Below are 17,642 nucleotides of genomic sequence, written 5' to 3' on the forward strand. Positions count from 1 at the left end.
CGCACAGAGATCCAGAGATTATGCTGTGCAACTCCCACCTTTACCTGAGCAATGCGCAGGCTCTCCACAGAGAGTCCAGAGAAGCTGGAACTGTTTGGATGACCCCTTTTGGAATCAGGAGGACCCTGAAAGAAGTCTGAGTAGCCTCAGCTCTGCAGACACACACACACCAAGTGATCTGAGGGCCATTCCTTTCATTGTTAGTCCTGTTGAGATGACACCGCTCACTCCAGTTCCTCCACCTCCTCGAGCAGCTTGTCCATCGCAATTGCGGTTCAAAGGTGATGCTTTTCTTTAGTGGTTACACCTGCTGTTAATCAGTTAGTTTAGATTTTAAAATTTGACACTGTAGATTATCTATTTTAATGCTAAATTACACATTCTTGCTGTCCATTCATTTTATATGCTTTTTTGAAGAAAAAAAAATCAGGAAGAAAAATGTTTATTGTTGTTTTTGTAAGATGTCAATTTGTAGTTATTTAGTTATTTTTTGTCTAAACAGACACGAAGTTCATTCGTGGAATAAGAGTCTTGACAGCAAAAGACAAATTTGGGCCTATTTTGACTCCAAAACCTCCAACAGTTCCCATACCGCAAAAACGAGGACCTCGGCCTGGGACGCTGCTGCCCCGTGCAAAAGTCGTCCCTATAGACAGTAAGTGGTTTTCCTCAGTAACTGTAGAAGATGCTGAATAATCAAACTTTAAATTAAGAGATTTTTTAAAAAGATTTTAATGAACAATTAATCACTGCATCATGCTTCGAATTAGAAGAAATGACAGTTTCTTTTTACTAACCTCGTTGATTATCAGACAAGAAAGCAGACAGTCAGTGCAGTCAGAATAATCCAAGAGAGAGCAGGGTCAAACTCCCGCCTGTAGCTACACCTGTAGAGAGCCTGTCCCACAGCTTTAGTCTGCTGTCTTCATTAGAACTTTAAAATGAATACTAGATCTACTTCTACTGAATGGAGAAAAGGTTCCTGAGAAGAGATTTAATTTTCAGTATCTAAGAAATTTGAGGCGTTTCTGAAGGTACTGTACCATGTTAGAGCATCTTAACATAGAGTCCTTGAATACTAGGCAGTTGTAGAGGATGAGTTACTCTACTTTAAATGACTCCCACCCCTTATTGGAGGATTTCAGCTTCTTCCTGTGGGACAGAGGTTTGCAGACCCTAAATGCAGGCGAAGCTTGAAGAAACAGCTTTGTCCAAGCTGCTATTTTGTTGTCGTTGTAACAAATGACACATGTTTTTTTTCTATATTTTTTAAAAACTGTATTTATTTATTTACTGTACTTATTTCTCTATTTATGACAGTGCTTTTATCTCCTTTTTGCTGTTTTATATGAATTTATCAGTATAGTGTTGTCTAGTTTTAGAAGCTGTGATTAGGACGTCTATTTAAATTTGTTGATTAAAGATCATAATTAGAGATCATAACCTGCCTTTGATTTAGACATGTCTGATATTTTTGTAAACACAAAATAGTGTATATATATGAATATTTTCAAAAAATGCTCTGTGAGTTCCACATCATAACAGTTATTTACTGAGCAGCTCAGTTAGAACTTGCCACTCACACACTGAGCAGCACTCACTAACTTTCTATTTCTAAACAATTTGTTCACTTTTTATCTCAGGCATGTCTGAAAAGACATCAGATAACTTTTTCCATCGCTTTGAAGATTTGATTCAGAGAAAGCGCACAGGTGGAGATGTAAGTAACTAAACATACTCATTCTTGACTTCTCTGCTGATCAAATGTAAATGTTTCTGAGAGATGTGTTATATTTTGCTGCTTTGCACAGTGTAATTTTTGTGTAAGTCACTGTAGACAGAGCAACTGTCAGCGCTTCACCACAGAGTCCAGGATCCTGGACTTTCACAAAGCTCAGAGCAGTAAGACAAATGTGTTCTTTCAACAGGCAGACACATTGCATATCGCACAGAGACCCAGAGATTATGCTGTGCAACTCCCACCTTTACCTGAGCAATGCGCAGGCTCTCCAGAGATAGTCCAGGGAAGCTGGAACTGTTTGGATGACCCCTTTTGGAATCAGGAGGACCCTGAAAGAAGTCTGAGTAGCCTCAGCTCTGCAGACACACACACACCAAGTGATCTGAGGGCCATTCCTTTCATTGTTAGTCCTGTTGAGATGACACCGCTCACTCCAGTTCCTCCACCTCCTCGAGCAGCTTGTCCATCGCAATTGCCTGTTTTCTCTGCTAAACATTCAGGAGCAGGTCGGTTCAAAGGTGATGCTTTTCTTTAGTGGTTACACCTGCTGTTAATCAGTTAGTTTAGATTTTAAAATTTGACACTGTAGATTATCTATTTTAATGCTAAATTACACATTCTTGCTGTCCATTCATTTTATATGCTTTTTTGAAGAAAAAAAAAATCAGGAAGAAAAATGTTTATTGTTGTTTTTGTAAGATGTCAATTTGTAGTTATTTAGTTATTTTTTTGTCTAAACAGACACGAAGGTCATTCGTGGAATAAGAGTCTTGACAGCAAAAGACAAATTTGGGCCTATTTTGGAAAAACTGCAGCATTTCCAGGATGGGATTGTAACCTCACCTGGACACACAGTACCAACCAAAACATTTACTGCAGTAAAGCCTTTGACTCCAAAACCTCCAACAGTTCCCATACCGCAAAAACGAGGACCTCGGCCTGGGACGCTGCTGCGCCGTGCAAAAGTCGTCCCTATAGACGGTAAGTGGTTTTCCTCAGTAACTGTAGAAGATGCTGAATAATCAAACTTTAAATTAAGAGATTTTTTAAAAAGATTTTAATGAACAATTAATCACTGCATCATGCTTCGAATTAGAAGAAATGAAAGTTTCTTTTTACTAACCTCGTTGATTATCAGACAAGAAAGCAGACAGTCAGTGCAGTCAGAATAATCCAAGAGAGAGCAGGGTCAAACTCCCGCCTGTAGCTACACCTGTAGAGAGCCTGTCCCACAGCTTTAGTCTGCTGTCTTCAGACGACTGGTAAGAAACGTAGTAAGGAGACATTAAATACTGCACAGAAACAGTGCTGCATAATGTGGCTGTGTTATTTGTGGTGTTCCTGAAGTCGTGTTCAATGTTGTGTTGTGTAAATACAGGATTAAGAAAAGACACGGCTTGCAAACTATTCAGTCTCTGGCAAAGCACCACTCGGACATCCTGAAGACTAAACTACATGAAGTGTGTCTGGTCCTCATTGAGGAGGTATTGCACACTTTATGTTTCTTATATGCGTTTCATGCAGCTAGTTTCCCTTCAAGTGCATACTACAGCCTCAACTGATGATTTTCACTCACATTTTAGGTGAAAAACCAACGCTCAGCAATAGCCTTTGAGGCCATACATGCCATCAATGAGCTCTACATTCAGCTCCAGAGAACAATGGACCCAGAAGTTGAAACAACAGGCCGAGCTCTATTGCTGAAGCTTGCAATGACCAACAACAACTTTCTACATCAGGAGGTCAATCTGGCGCTTGATGCCATGGTGGAAAATTGCAGCCATGGACGGATTCTGAGCGCTCTGTTTAACACAGGACTGACGTAAGAGGAGAGAAGAAGCTGTAGTGATTTTATTAGAAGACATGAAAGAGAGATCATGTTCACTGAGTTGTGTGTCTAATATTGTCCTTGCTCAGCCATCGCTGTGTTGCAGTGAGGAATAGCACGGCTCAACACCTGCACCAGCTGGCTGACAAACTTGGAGCAGCCGTCACCCTGAAAACAGGAACCTTCACTGAAAGATTTCTAATTGCTGCCTCTAGAATGGCAGGGGATGCTGCACCTGAAGCCAGGTGGGTACTTTTAAATGGGTTTGAAGTGCATCAATGTTTTATTTTCTGTGAGTTTACACAATTAATGAAAATTAATGACAACTGTAATCTTCCACAGGTACCATGGGCGAACAATCATTGAGAAACTGACCCTTCACAAGGACTTTATGAATTTGTGGGTGAAGATTGTCCCTGAAAAAGACAGGCGTCCTGTGGAGAAGAGCCTGAAAAAGACAGGCGTCCTGCGAAGAAGAAAGAGCTTAGGGAGTTCCTGTGTGTCCAGTTGACGGACAAGGGGTTGTTTGGTGAGCCGGGTCCTGCGGGGGAGGTTGAGCTGGGGGCTGTTGCTAGTGTTTCTGCCTTACACCTTATTGCGGTTTGCCCTGCTCTGAAGAGAAAAGAAATGACCAGGGAGGGTACATCTCCTTCCCCAATAATCCTTCTACAGACAAACTCTCCTACCTGGGGGGAGGTGATGGCACCCGAAAATGATAAAGTAGATAAGGAGTTTAAGCCGTTTGTGTCAAACGGCTTTGTTTCCTTGATAGGAGAAGATCGGCGGACTCCTGTCAGTATTTTGCGAGACACTGGTGCGAAACAGTCGCTCATTCGTGAGGGGGTCTTACCGTTTTCAGCTCAATCCTGTTGTGGGGCGGATGTGTTAGCCTGGGGAGTTAGGATGTGTGTAATACGGGTTCCTTTACACTTGGTGCAGCTTTCATCTCAGTTTTTGTCTGGTGAGGTTAAGCTTGGGGTGCGACCCCAGTTACCGGTTGCAGGTATTGACATCATCTTGGGAAACGATCTAGCTGGCGGCACAGTTTTTCCGTCGCCAGAAGTAGTTGATATACCACTTACAAATAACAGTGGTTTCGATCGTGCCACATCAAAGGCTGTTCAAACCGTCAGTGTAAAGACATTTAGGCAGAGGAGAGGTGCGAGTGGATCCCAGCAACAGCAGCAGCAGAATAGGAGGCAGCCCAAGGGGACGAGAAGAACAAATATTCAAACCACAAGGGTCATTGAAGCCACCATGCAATCAGACCCAAGTAGAGTCACTTTTCAGGACAGTCAGCAGCAAAATGCTGAAACCAGGCCACCTGCTAGAAAAAGACAAGGACCTCGACGGCACAGGAACCGCAGAAGAGGCCAGCTGATGGTGGCTAATGCTCCATCTCCCACCCCTTAAATTTGACACAGACTTTGATTTTGATTCCTCCAACGCGCAATTCATTAAGGAGGCGCTTGAGAAGAAGTTACAGGAGGGGCTGAATCTAAAAGATGGGAATTCTGAGGGAAGAGAAAAGGTGGGGTTGCAGCTGAGTTCGGGGGAGGATCATTTTGGTCCAAAGTGCTACTATGACAAAGCAAAGTCTTTCTTTGACAACATCTCATCTGATAATGGGCTCAGACTGACGTGGGCAGAGGAGCGAAAGCGCAATCTGGAGACTTTTGGTGTCCCTGGGCGGTTCCTGAGGGGCCAAGGATTCAGAGGTGGACGCCAGTGTTTTGGGGGCGGGTGCAGTGCTCGTGCAGGAGGATGAAAATGGCATTGACCACCCAGTCTGTTTCTTTTCTAGAAAATTTCTAAAACAGCAACCAGCGCCTCATGCGTTGGTCCTTACTCCTACAGGATTTCAACATTGAGATCCGATATATAAGAGCTTAGAGAATGTTATGGCTGATGCCCTCTCTAGGTCGTAAATCAAACATCTTTGTGTGGGGTTGGATGTTTGATTTTTTTTGGGTGGGGGAAACTGTTATGACCCAGTGATGTGTTTGTTGGTGTTGTGCCTCCCACTGGCGGTATTTTCCCTTTTTTCTCTCCTAGGAGGTGGACACCTGGGCGTGGCTGCTAGGTATCTGGGTGGAGTCTCTACATATCTTCGGACTGGATAATTGATGGACCACCTCCAGTACTTAACGTCCGGATGACAGTCACCTGGGAGTGCTTTTTGGAACCCCGTTGACTCGGTCAGTTGTGTGTTGTGTCATTGTAGTGCAGGCTGTGTGTGTGTCTGTTGCTGGTGTTTTTGCCCCACTGAAAAATCTCCCTTCTCCACCTAGCCCTTCTGCGGAGGAGCTGCGGGTAACGCTGCGCATTAAGGAGGTGGAGCTAAAGAAACAGCAGTTGGAGGTGGAAGCTATGCACTTGAGGATCAGGGCTCACCATCCAGTCACCATCCCCGCAGGCACCCTCCCCGGAGTCATTATCCCCGCAGTCGCCATCTCCGCAGCCACCGGCCTTGATGCCAGGTGGTGGCTTTGATGCGAGTAAACACATCAAAATGGTGCCGGCGTTTCGGGAAACTGAGGTGGATTCGTATTTCACAGTGTTTGAGCGTATCGCAGGTGCGCTGCACTGGCCAAAAGATGTGTGGTCTCTTCTACTCCAATGTAGATTGGTGGGGAAAGCTCAAGAGGTGTGCACCGCTCTTTCTCTGGAGGACAGTTTTGACTATGATATGGTGAAGGCTGCTGTCCTGCGTGCTTACGAGCTTGTGCCAGAGGCTTACAGGCAGAGATTTAGGAATGGGAAAAAATCCGCCAACCAGACCTATGTGGAGTTTGCCAGAGAAAAGAAAACTCTGTTTGATAAGTGGTGTCATGCTACAGCAGTAAAAACCTTGAATGACCTGGGTGAGTTGGTGACGTTGGAAGAGTTTAAAAACCAACTACCAGACACTGTGGTAACCTACTTAAATGAACAGAAGGTTACGACTCTCGCCGCTGCTGCTATACGGGCTGATGAGTTTGTGTTGACACACAAAGTGGTGTTTTCGGTTCCTGCTCACAGTTTTCCGTCTTCCGGTAGCCCGCCCAGATGGTCTCCAAGGGGCACCCGCCGTGCCATCCCCTCATCCATTGAGAACCGCGTGTGTTTTTTTTGCCATGAGCAGGGAGTTGTGTGTTGTGTCATTGTAGTGCAGGCTGGAGTATTCACGTGTACCTCTAGCCTTGCCATGTAAATAATTGTAAATAAGTTAACAAGTGGCGGTCACTTTTTGTTCCTTTGCTGTATAACTTTCATTGTCGCAGCCTAGTAGCCGTGAGAAGCCGTTTTCTTTTGTTGAACAAGTTTTCTCCTGTTTTTCGTTAGATAGTTAGTTAAGTGACTTGTCTTTTGTTTTGGCTTCTTTTTATTTTGGTGTAGGGAAGAGTAGGGATTGTTTTATAGGGAGTTTTGTTTATTGTTTTGGCATTGCTCACTGCCGATGAAAATAAATGGCTGCTTAAATACTTGAAAAAGGTGTCGTTGTTGGGGTTTGTGCGTGGGTGGGAAGTGAGTGGGGCAAACTATTTGTTACGTTTATTTACTTGCCGGGACCAGAACGTAACAAGAGCCTGAAAAAGGCTAATAATTACAGGCAGCAGGTCAGCATCCAGACTAGGCTCTCCTCTCCAGCAGGGCCTGGGTTCCCCAGATGTGACAATGCAAGTCCTGACGAGTACAGAGGAGAAGAGTGGCTGCTACAGTAGCAGCAGCACTCTGAGGCTAAGCTGGGAAAGTCGTTGGAGGTTCAACCATCATGACCACAGACAGTCCCAGTCGCTCTGCGGGAGTAAACTTCTCCATCTTCAGGACTACAAACTATTTCTCTGAAGGACAATATTATTTAGATTTACATTAATTATTATTACATCATTCTTATTATTACATTATTTGTATTATTTCATTATTATTATCACATTTTTAAGATCCTGAATGGACAATGAATGAATAAATCCCTTTTTTTTCATCTGAATTAAAACGGCACTTTGGTTGCACATATACAGTTTCTGTTTTTCTGTCAACAAATATTAATACATTCTTAGTTCTCTTGTTTTCATTTTTAACCCATGATTTTGAATTTTTATCAGGATTCAAAGTCATTTTTATAACATAAAGAAATATTAAATAAATACTAGAAAGCGAAAATTTCAGAAAAATTTTTAAGTCTGCCTATGCTGCTGCTAATCAGTGTAGTTTGCCATTCATACGGCTACAGAGAGCAAAACTCAGCAGAGCAGCCATTCTCCACCATGAACTATGGTAAAAACAAACACCGCTCGCGCCTCACAGATGACAGCTTACAGTTTTGTGTAAAGATGAGGTGACTTCGTACAGCCCCGATTTGCAGACGCTGTGCACAGAGGTTCATGAGCAGAAGTCCCATTGTACCACGGCAGACCCAACAATGTTTGCATGAACACGCTTTGAAGCATTACGTTATGGACCACTTTTCACACATGGTTGGTGTACCCACACAGCCAGCTGTAGCTTTTCAACTCACAGCCCAACACACACCAAAAAAAAACCAGCCGAGAGAGCACAGACTTTACGCCCGTGGGTCCACCTCCCCTGCAGCGGCACTGCAGACCACGCCCTGCCACACACATCAAACACGTAAAATAAATATTTATGCACTTTTGCATTCACTTTTTGTTTTTTGTTATTTTTACACAGTGTTCTGAATGATTAACAATGGTCTACAGCCAATCTTGTGTATTATTATACAAACTTTGGTTGTAAGATTCAGATAACTATTTAATAAAAGGTAAATATTTTATATGAGAGCAAGAAAGAAAAGTATATCTTTGTGTCCCCCTCTCCCTGTTAATGCCCTACCTGGCCCCCTGGCAAAAGCTTTGCTAGATCCGCCCCTGCACAGTTACCAGCTGTCAGCTACACAAAAAAAGGAGCTTGGTGTTATTTGTCTCTCAGAAACAGTTGATAACTTTCCTTCAACTCATTCATGTCACCTAAAAGGTAAACCTGTTTCTCCATCACCAGTTCAGCTCTGATGATTCAGTAAGGACATCTCCTGGTTTCGACCAGCCCTTTTTTACAGCTGTGGCTCCAGCAAACATCAGCTGATACTAGAAATTAAAATTAAATGAATTCTAACAACAGCTGATCAAGCTTAACCGTGCTGCTGTTGTTTAGCGCAATGAACAAACGAGAGAAAAGCCGATCATTGATCAGTTTCATGATTGAAGTTTCAACAGGCGAGAGAATGACAGGGGAGGCTGTCATAAAGTTCAACATCAGTAACTTAGGTGCACACAGCTGTCGTGCTAGCTAGCACGCAGAACGAGTTATTGTAACTGTCAGCACAACGAAAATAAACTACACCTAAACTCGGTTTATATCTGACCCAAATAGAGTGCAGTTCGTAACTTCTTACCTGAAATTCAGTTCACCTCACGCTCGGACCGGCAGCAGCCTGCTTCTCCTGCCTTCGGTTTCCCTTATCCACGATTGAGCTCCACGTTAGCCACCACCGGTCGATCGGCGGCCGCCTCGCCACCGGTGTATGTGTCTTTCCCTGCATAGGAGGGTTAGTGGTTAATGTGCTGCCCATTGTGTTGGATTGTCAATGCAACCCTCTTCTCCCACTCTTCACACACTGATAGCAACACCGCAGGAGAAATGCCAGCACAGGCATCCAGTATCCATAGTTTCAGGTGCTGCACATCTCGTATCTTCACACCATAGACAATTGCCTTCAGATGACCCCAAAGATAAAAGTCTAAGGGGGTCAGATCGGGAGATCTTGGGGGCCATTCAACTGGCCCATGACATGACCAATCCACTTTCCAGGAAACTGTTCATCTAGGAATGCTCAGACCTGGCACCCATAATGTGGTGGTGCACCATCTTGCTGGAAAAACTCAGGGAACGTGCCAGCTTCAGTGCATAAAGAGGGAAACACATCATCATGTAGCAATTTCAAACATCCAGTGGCCTTGAGGTTTCTGTAGCCAAGTACAGGATAGGGTAGGGGAAATTAAAGTAAGATGGAGAGAATGGGCCAATAGCTAGATTCGTAGGAGGGATAAAGTGAGTTGCGTGGAGAAGAATGACTGGAGCCACAGGTAAAGTTGCTATGAATTGTATTAAACTATTTAGCAACAATTTAACAGCATTTCATGAACAGGAATGAAAACATAAAATAAAATACAGTGACAGCAATAATAATAACAGTCAGAATCCTATCTCAGCTCAGATATGTCAGTCTTGCCGGCTTAATAGTCAGTGTTCAGTCAAGTCAAATCCAATAGGTCAAAAGTTTGTGATTGGTGCGATTTCGTCCTACCGCACTGTTGCAATTGTTCGTGAGAGAAGAGCAACCTGCCCTTCTGGGCCAACTCAGAATGGCTGTGGTTCGGTTCAAAGGGAAAGGTTCGCCATCTTCCTCGTCAGGAAGAGATCCAGGTCTCACGATCCCATAAAAAAACCTAGCCTGTAAACAACAGGACTATTACTAATTCAGTTCACACTCTAATGATATACATGGCCATGTGTAAATAATGTAAGTGCTATAACAAAACAAGCACAAAACATTAATTCTAATTTCTAACTATAGTCTATACAGTGCATCTTAATCATGAATGCAATCTTTAAGTCACAATCAGCTTATTCTATCATCAATGTGCACATTTCTATCAGAAATCAGAAATAAACCATAAACTATGGTAGATTTTTTTTTACAGTATTGCCCTTTAACTGAATTAAAGGAGCATTGCTTTACACTGCATAGCAATGAAGCAATATATTATTTACACTCAATGTACAGAATAAAATTATGAAAAGAATATACAAAAACCCACAGGCTGTAGTTTTACAGTATGTGGTAACGTATCAGCACAGTAAGAATACACACAGACATCTATCCAGTGCCGCTCGAGCATCAAATGTAACAAAATAAAGTAGATTCATGACCTTTAAGATCAACATTAACTTATTCCATCATCTAATTTTAGTGCATTTAATATTCAACAAGTAATACTAGAACATCATCAGCACACAAGCTGAGTGCTCAAAATGGCTGAACTCCGTGAGAAACCCCGTGTCACTACCCGATCCGTACCGGAAACCCGATCGGTACCCCGCATGCGCGAATCTTACGTCACTTCCTCTCTGCCAACATTGCGACATCCAATATATTTGAATGATACGGTTAGCGCCCAGTTAGCTCCTAGCATTTCTCAACAGCTCTGCCTCCTTTTCGACTGCCCGGGACATTTAAACAATGAATAATCGGTATACAAAGAAATTCATGCTTTTCTCCTCAACAGAGAGTGTCCCCCGATTGAGCAACAGCACCGTAAAATAAGGAGAATGGCGCCTAATTACAGAGTTAATAATGCAGACTTTGTAATATCTCACGTGTAGATTCAGCAGCCAGATGAAGTGTTTACTGACAATTGACAGTGATAGCGCACATCATAATCATCACTATTCCAACAATCCTCTCCTCACAGACAAGCATAAACACACTCGACTATCGCTAAATCAAATTTAACACACGTTTGTAATGACGCTAATTCAGTTTATAATAGGGTTTATTCGCTCGGTCAGCAGGTGGCGGTATCCTCGTACACTGGGGAGTACACTGCCATTAAACGAACAGAAGAAGAAGAAAACATCTGCACATGCGCGGTACGGATCGGGTAGACTCGATTTGTACGGTCAGACTTTACACATGCGCAGTAAGGATCGGGGAGTCCTGATCCGTAACTATCTTTTTATTTTTCGTTTTTGTCTACATTGTACTGAAATGCTTCATCATTGCAAACATTTTAAGATATACTTGTTATTCTTAACATCTTAACAGATACTCTGACCTTTAACTATCGTAAAACGCTATGACCGGAAGTAGAAACCTTTCGCGCATGCGGGGTACCGATCGGGTTTCCGGTACGGATCGGGTAGTGACAGTGACACCCCGTGTGTTCTCCCACAGTGAAAACCTGGTCGGGGGGGCGTTCCAAGATGGCCGAGTAAGTACACGCTTACTGCCGAGCTTAGCAAATGTAACCTTATAATACGGTAGCAACACTGTGTCAACTCAGACCTTAGAAGCTTTTACGGTATTTAAGCCAGAAAAGGACTGATTTTGATCAATTAAGAGATAAAATGTCACAGCGTGACAATAAAAGACCCTCGTCTAGCTCCAAGACGAAGCTACTGCTAAAGGCTAATGCTAGCCAAACAACCGGGTCAGTGAACCCACTGCTTGACAACTGCCATGACTATACGGCTCTTTCACTACCTCTCCCAATAACTGAGGACGTAATGGACGAGTTTCCACCTCTACCCGTCTCACCCAGCCAGTCTCCGGCGCCAAAGAAAGCGATGCATTCAAAGGGAGATAGCGTGGATATTGTTGAAACTCTATCAAAACTAATAAACGAAAGAATGGATAACCTTGCACTACAGATTGACGGGATCAGAAAAACTGTGGACTTTGCATGCGAAGAGATAAAAGATGTCAAATGCAGAGTGGGCACATTGGAGCAGAAAATCTCCAAAGAGGAAGAGCGTATGGATAAAAACCAGCAAAGAATCACAGATCTCGAGCGATATTCCAGACGGTGGAACCTCAGGCTGTTTGGTGTCAAAGAAGAACAACAGGAGGATACATGGAAGGTTGCTGTTGAGATTTGTCAGGCTACGTTGCCTGAATGTAAAAACCAACTTTATGACACCATTGACACCGTACATCGGGTCGGCTCCAAACGCCCAAACAACACCAGTCCCAGACCTATTATCATCCAGTTCATCTCCCGCAGAACCAGAGATAGCCTGTGGAAAGCAGCTAAGACATCTCCATTCTTAAAGGAAAACCGGGACTTGAAGTTTGCTGAGGACCTTTCCAGAGAAGAGAGGGAGCGCCGGAGCAAGTTGTGGCCCATTATCGAGAAGGCTCGCAGAGAAAATAAAAAGGCCTATTACGTTGGATGCCGGGGTTTTGTTAATGGGACAGAAGTTTTCCCGTCTTCAGAATGAGAGGTGAATATGGGGGAAGCTAAGGAATGGAAAAGACCCTACAATGTTGCACAGTTGCTTGGACTTGGTTGGCTGTTTTTCATTGATCCTTCTGGCGTTTTGGATCATTAAGTCTATGCCTCATTTATAGTGTGAGGACACTTTAAGTTTCAGCACCAGAGTTGTATCCTAAAAAATATTTCGTGTATTTCTGCCGAGTTGTTTTCATCCTTGCAATGCTCGGTCCCTTAGTGAGGTTTATTTTTTGTTAAGCACACAATATTGGTTCTTTAAATTTCTAGCTGTTTATTTTTTGTTTTCTTAATTGTCATTTTCTATTGTTTCCCTAAATGCCAGGGGGTTGAGACAGATCTGTAAACGTAAAGCCTTATTTTTGTTTGCTAAGAAATATAAAAGTCATTTTTGTTTTTTCCAAGAAAGCCATTCTGTATCTGCTGATGTGAACTTCTGGAAGTCTCAGTGGGGTAACGATGTTTGGTATTCGCATGGCACAGAGAGGTCAGCTGGGGTCACAACTCTCAAAGGTAGCTTCGAAGGTATTGTTCTACATTCAGATTGTGACTCTTTGGGTCATTATATTTGTCTGATAGTAGAATACAATCACTCCATTTTCATAATTGTCAATTTATATGGCTATAATACCAAACCTGAAAATGATAATTTAATTGACTCTTTAGATACAAGGATTAGTTTTTGGCTCTCTAAATATCCCAGTTCAAACTTAATAATTGGAGGAGATTTTAATGTTTCACTAAATGACACTATAGACAGATGGCCACCAGCACAACATTTTAGGAATAATTTGAGATTGGAAACATTTATGGATAAATTTAATGTAACTGATATTTGGAGAGACAAATTTCCTGATGATATATCTTTTACCTGGAGTAACCGTTCTGGTTCAAGGAAATCACGTATTGATTTCTGGTTAATATCAAGTAGTCTATCAAAGGACAGTGTTACGGTCAATATCCTTACAACTCCACTTACGGATCATAGAGCAATATATATTAATCTGCAACTCTTTCCTACTATTGCAATTAATAGATCCTCCTATTGGAAATTAAATAGCTCGCTTCTGAGCCATACAATTGTAAAATCTGAAATTACACGACTGTTAAAACACTTTATACACAAGGCTAATATTGAGAATTCCTATAGCACAAACTGGGAAATTTTTAAATTTGAGACAAGTAAAATGTTGAGACAGTATGGGGCAAAAATAGCTAAGTCAAGGGCAGCAGAAGAAGAAAATCTAATTGTTCAAATTTCCGCAATATATCAACTCCCACCAGACGAGGTCTCGGAAGAGGATAGTTTACATCTTAGGTCCTTTCAATCTAAACTGGATGAGATTTACCGCCAGAAAGCTGAAGGAGCTTTCGTTCGTTCAAGAAAAAGGTGGATAGAGGAGGGAGAGCAGAATTCTGCTTATTTTTTCCGCTTAGAAAAACATAGATCTAAAACCAATACTATTCATAAATTGAATATAAATGGTACGGTCAGTGATGATGCAAAAATTATCTCTCAATTTTGTTGTAATTTCTACTCAAAGTTGTATGGATCCAATTATAACGCAAAGGTCGCTACCCAATTTATTGACTCTGTAAACAATGTTAAAATGATTAAAAGTGCTGATAGGCTTTTTTGTGACAGTCCAATTACTGAAAAAGAGATATTGACATCTATTGAATTTCTTAAAAACAACAAATCTCCGGGCACAGATGGGCTGGTGGCTGAATTCTATAAATCATTTTCTTGTCAGCTTGCACCCTTTTTGTTGCAGGTTTATAATGAAAGTATTGAAAGGGGCACTCTTCCTCCCAGCCTTACTCAGGGACTTATTAGACTCGTCTTGGATATTCTGGACTACTCAGCATTAATATCTGATGACTCATTTATCCTTCTCCTGGACTTCTATAAAGCCTTTGACTCAATTGAGCATGAATTTATATTTCTTACACTTCAGAAATTTGGTTTTGGTGATATCTTCTGCAGAGCTATCAAAACTCTGTATTCCAATGCTAATAGTTCTATTAGAATGAAAAATGGCACCACTTCTCGTTTTAGTCTTAATTGAGGTGTACGCCAAGGTTGCCCGATTAGCCCTTATCTTTTTTTACTTTGCACCCAAATTCTTGCCTCTCATATTTCGAATAGCCCTGTGAAGGGTATAAACATAGCAGACAGAGAGATTGTCATCAGTCAATTGGCAGATGATACCACAATTTTTCTTAAAAATGCTAGCCAAGTGCCAATTGCTTTAAGTGTAATAGAGGATTTCTCAAAAGGGTCTGGATTGGTCCTAAACTTAAATAAATGTCAGTTATTACCTGTCAAAGAGTGTAATGTTCAGAGTATTTGTAATATAACAGTTAAAAATGAAGCAACATATTTAGGTCTGATTATCTGCAAAGATACAAAAGACAGAATTTTACTAAATTTTCCCCCAATTATTAAAAAATCTCAAACCAAATTAAATCAATGGTTGCAGAGAGATTTAAGTTTAAGAGGAAGGGTATTGCTCTCAAAAGCAGAAGGTCTGTCTCGACTGACTTATGCAGCAATTTCTCTGCATGTGGACGGCAAAACTTGTAAGGATATCGACCGAATGCTCTTCAACTTCCTTTGGAAAAACCGGACACATTACATCAGAAAAAGTGTATTGATGAATGACTATGAACACGGTGGTCTCAATGTTTTGGATTTTACTACTCTAAACAATACATTTAAGATTAATTGGGCTAAACATTTTCTTAAAAATCCGGTATCCATTTGGAATTTTATTCCTCACTACATTTTCTCTAAGTTTGGTGGTCTAAGTTTTATCTTAGGTTGTGATTATAATATAGATAAGCTTCCAGAAAAGCTCTCGATGTTTCATAAGCAAGTTCTATTAGCTTGGTCCCTTATATATAAACACAACTTTACACCCCATACGTATTCAATTTGGAATAATAGGAACATAGTGTATAAAAATAAATCATTATTTTTTTCTAGGTGGGTTGAGAAACGGATTGTTTTAGTGAATCAGCTGTTTAATCCTAATGGGCAGCTCATGTCCTACTCAGAATTCTTAAACACCTATAAATTTCCAGCCACACCCAAAGAATATGCCATATTATTTGATGCAATACCTACGGGTATTATAATGCTTTTTAAAGGTATTCAACCTTGCATATCATCTGTTTCTCTCCCCAACCCTTTAGATTCACACATAGGAAGAATCTGTCTAACAAACCACAGTAAAAGTAATAAGAATATTCGTGCTTTGTTCCAGACAGAATCTCTAACTATCCCACATGTGGTCTCTTATTGGAATTCCTTTGTCAGTGACATTAACTGGAAAAGAGTATGGTCAATTCCTAACAAGTATCTGGTAACGAATAAAGTGAAGGAAGTCTCATTTAAAATATTGCATAAATTTTATCCTGCTAATCATTACATGACAAAGTTCAAAAGGGACATAAATGTGAACTGTGGATTTTGTGGAAGCCATCCTGAGACTGTGCAACACCTCTTCTGGATCTGTTCATTCGCTAGAACATTTTGGAAAGACTTCAGTAGATTCATTGCTGGACATCTCTATAATGACTTTACTGTGAAATGGGAAAATGTTGTATTTTGTTTCTTTCGAAGGCAAAAAAAAGAAGATGTTTACTTTATAATAAACTTATTAGTTATCTTAGCTAAATTTTATTTTCACAAATGCAAATACAGTAACAAAAAACCTAATTTTAAACATTACTATAATGATGTTTTATGTTACATAAAATTGATTAGTGGATCACTTAACAAAAAGGCTATGAAAACTATTACTATTTGTAGTAATTACAAATTATTTGAATGTTTGTAATTCTTTGTATTACACCCCCTGGCATATGTTAATTTTGTTCTGATTGTATACATGTTCTGTATACTGTTTCTTAATAAAGTTTAATGTTTAAAAAAAAAAAAAAAAAAAAAAAAAAAGTGAAAACCTGGTCAGCTACAGCTGCAGCTATGAGCATTAGGCTAGTTAGCTTTTCAATTAGCCTGATTCGCCCAGTCCCAGTTTAACTCACCAGCACACTTCTAATGTTCAACTCTCAGAGAGGATCTTGTCCACTTCATCCGCTCCCGCGCAAATATACAACATTGAAATTGGGCCATTATATTCCCTGTTAACCTCTTGTTAGCTTTTTAGCTTCAAGGTTAGCTTAACAGCTTCTGACTCACTGCGATGGTTTCAAGGTCCGAAATGTTCACAATAAATCAGGTCCGTTTCTCCAAGGTCCATGCAGATCTCCGGTATGGATATTTGCTCAATTTATCAAGTTAATAGTTATGTTCCAGCGAAAAGCTTTGCGGTGAAAATCAGCAATGGTCTCTTGCGCCTCCGTCTCTCTCTGTGTCTGAGCACGTGACAGTACAGAGCAGGGGAAGGCGGGGCTTGTTCCTTCCTAACCAGTAGGGGTGTTACTGTAAATATACTCTTTGGGTTTTATTCTTATATTTATAGTATTTATCTTTTACTATTGATTTACTTTAGCTCAACTCAGTGATTAATAGAGTAATGATAAATCCCAATTAACAATACATGTTGTTGTGCATTACTGAGCCGTGTAAACTCACTGGGTTACATTTCCATTGATGAAGAATGGACCCACTATCGTTGTACCCCATATACCACACCAAACCATCACTTTTGTTGTTCCAACAGTCTTGGAGGGATCCATCCAATGTGGGTCAGTGTCAGACCAATAGCGGTGGTTTGGTTGGTTAACTTCACCATTCACATAAAAGTTTGCCTCATCACTGAACAAAATCTTCTGCGTGAACTGAGGGTCCTGTTTCAATTTTTGTTTTGCCCATTCTGCAAATTTTGTGCGCCGATCTGGGTCATCCTCGTTGAGATGCTGCAGTAGCTGGAGTTTGTAAGGGTGCCATTTGTGAGTAGCTAATATCCGCCGAAGGGATGTTCGACTAATGCCACTCTCCAGTGACATGCGGTAAGTGCTACGCTGTGGGCTCTTGCTGAATGAAGCTAGGACAGCCACTGATGTTTCCTCATTAGTGACAGTTTTTTTGTGT

General features: G+C 41.2%; 1 protein-coding gene and 1 long non-coding RNA gene across 3 annotated transcripts; one reads left to right on the plus strand and one right to left on the minus strand.

Annotated features, from left to right (window-relative positions):
• Positions 1–18: 18 nt before the first annotated feature.
• Positions 19–7,559, plus strand: LOC143420265 (uncharacterized). Its single transcript, XM_076888029.1, has 11 exons — positions 19–281; positions 503–655; positions 1,644–1,720; positions 1,929–2,259; positions 2,483–2,722; positions 2,880–3,003; positions 3,120–3,225; positions 3,325–3,563; positions 3,659–3,814; positions 3,912–5,767; positions 5,861–7,559. Exons 1-10 carry the CDS (start codon positions 215–217, stop codon positions 4,078–4,080), a joined length of 1,662 nt encoding a protein of 553 aa, XP_076744144.1. The 5' UTR covers positions 19–214; the 3' UTR covers positions 4,081–5,767; positions 5,861–7,559.
• LOC143420266 (uncharacterized) lies at positions 2,865–16,954 on the minus strand. 2 transcript variants are annotated; one of them, XR_013100081.1, is made up of 3 exons: positions 16,634–16,954; positions 8,962–9,102; positions 2,865–3,000 (listed from the first exon to the last, which is right to left on the minus strand). It is a non-coding gene; the product is annotated as an uncharacterized LOC143420266 (long non-coding RNA). The 2 variants fall into 2 exon arrangements; XR_013100080.1 differs by lacking the exons at positions 2,865–3,000; positions 8,962–9,102 and adding an exon at positions 9,654–10,020.
• Positions 16,955–17,642: the final 688 nt, after the last annotated feature.

This window comes from Maylandia zebra, linkage group LG9, assembly GCF_041146795.1.
Source record: "Maylandia zebra isolate NMK-2024a linkage group LG9, Mzebra_GT3a, whole genome shotgun sequence".
Taxonomy (NCBI): domain Eukaryota; kingdom Metazoa; phylum Chordata; class Actinopteri; order Cichliformes; family Cichlidae; genus Maylandia; species Maylandia zebra.

Bases quoted from the DNA above. Each gene is read 5' to 3' on its own strand.
- LOC143420265 (XM_076888029.1), top strand. From the start codon at position 215: ATGACACCGCTCACTCCAGTTCCTCCACCTCCTCGAGCAGCTTGTCCA. The intron at 282-502 runs GTGATGCTTTTC...TTGTCTAAACAG, and splicing joins ATCGCAATTGCGGTTCAAAG to ACACGAAGTTCATTCGTGGA. The intron at 1,721-1,928 runs GTAAGTAACTAA...TTCTTTCAACAG, and splicing joins GAAAGCGCACAGGTGGAGAT to GCAGACACATTGCATATCGC.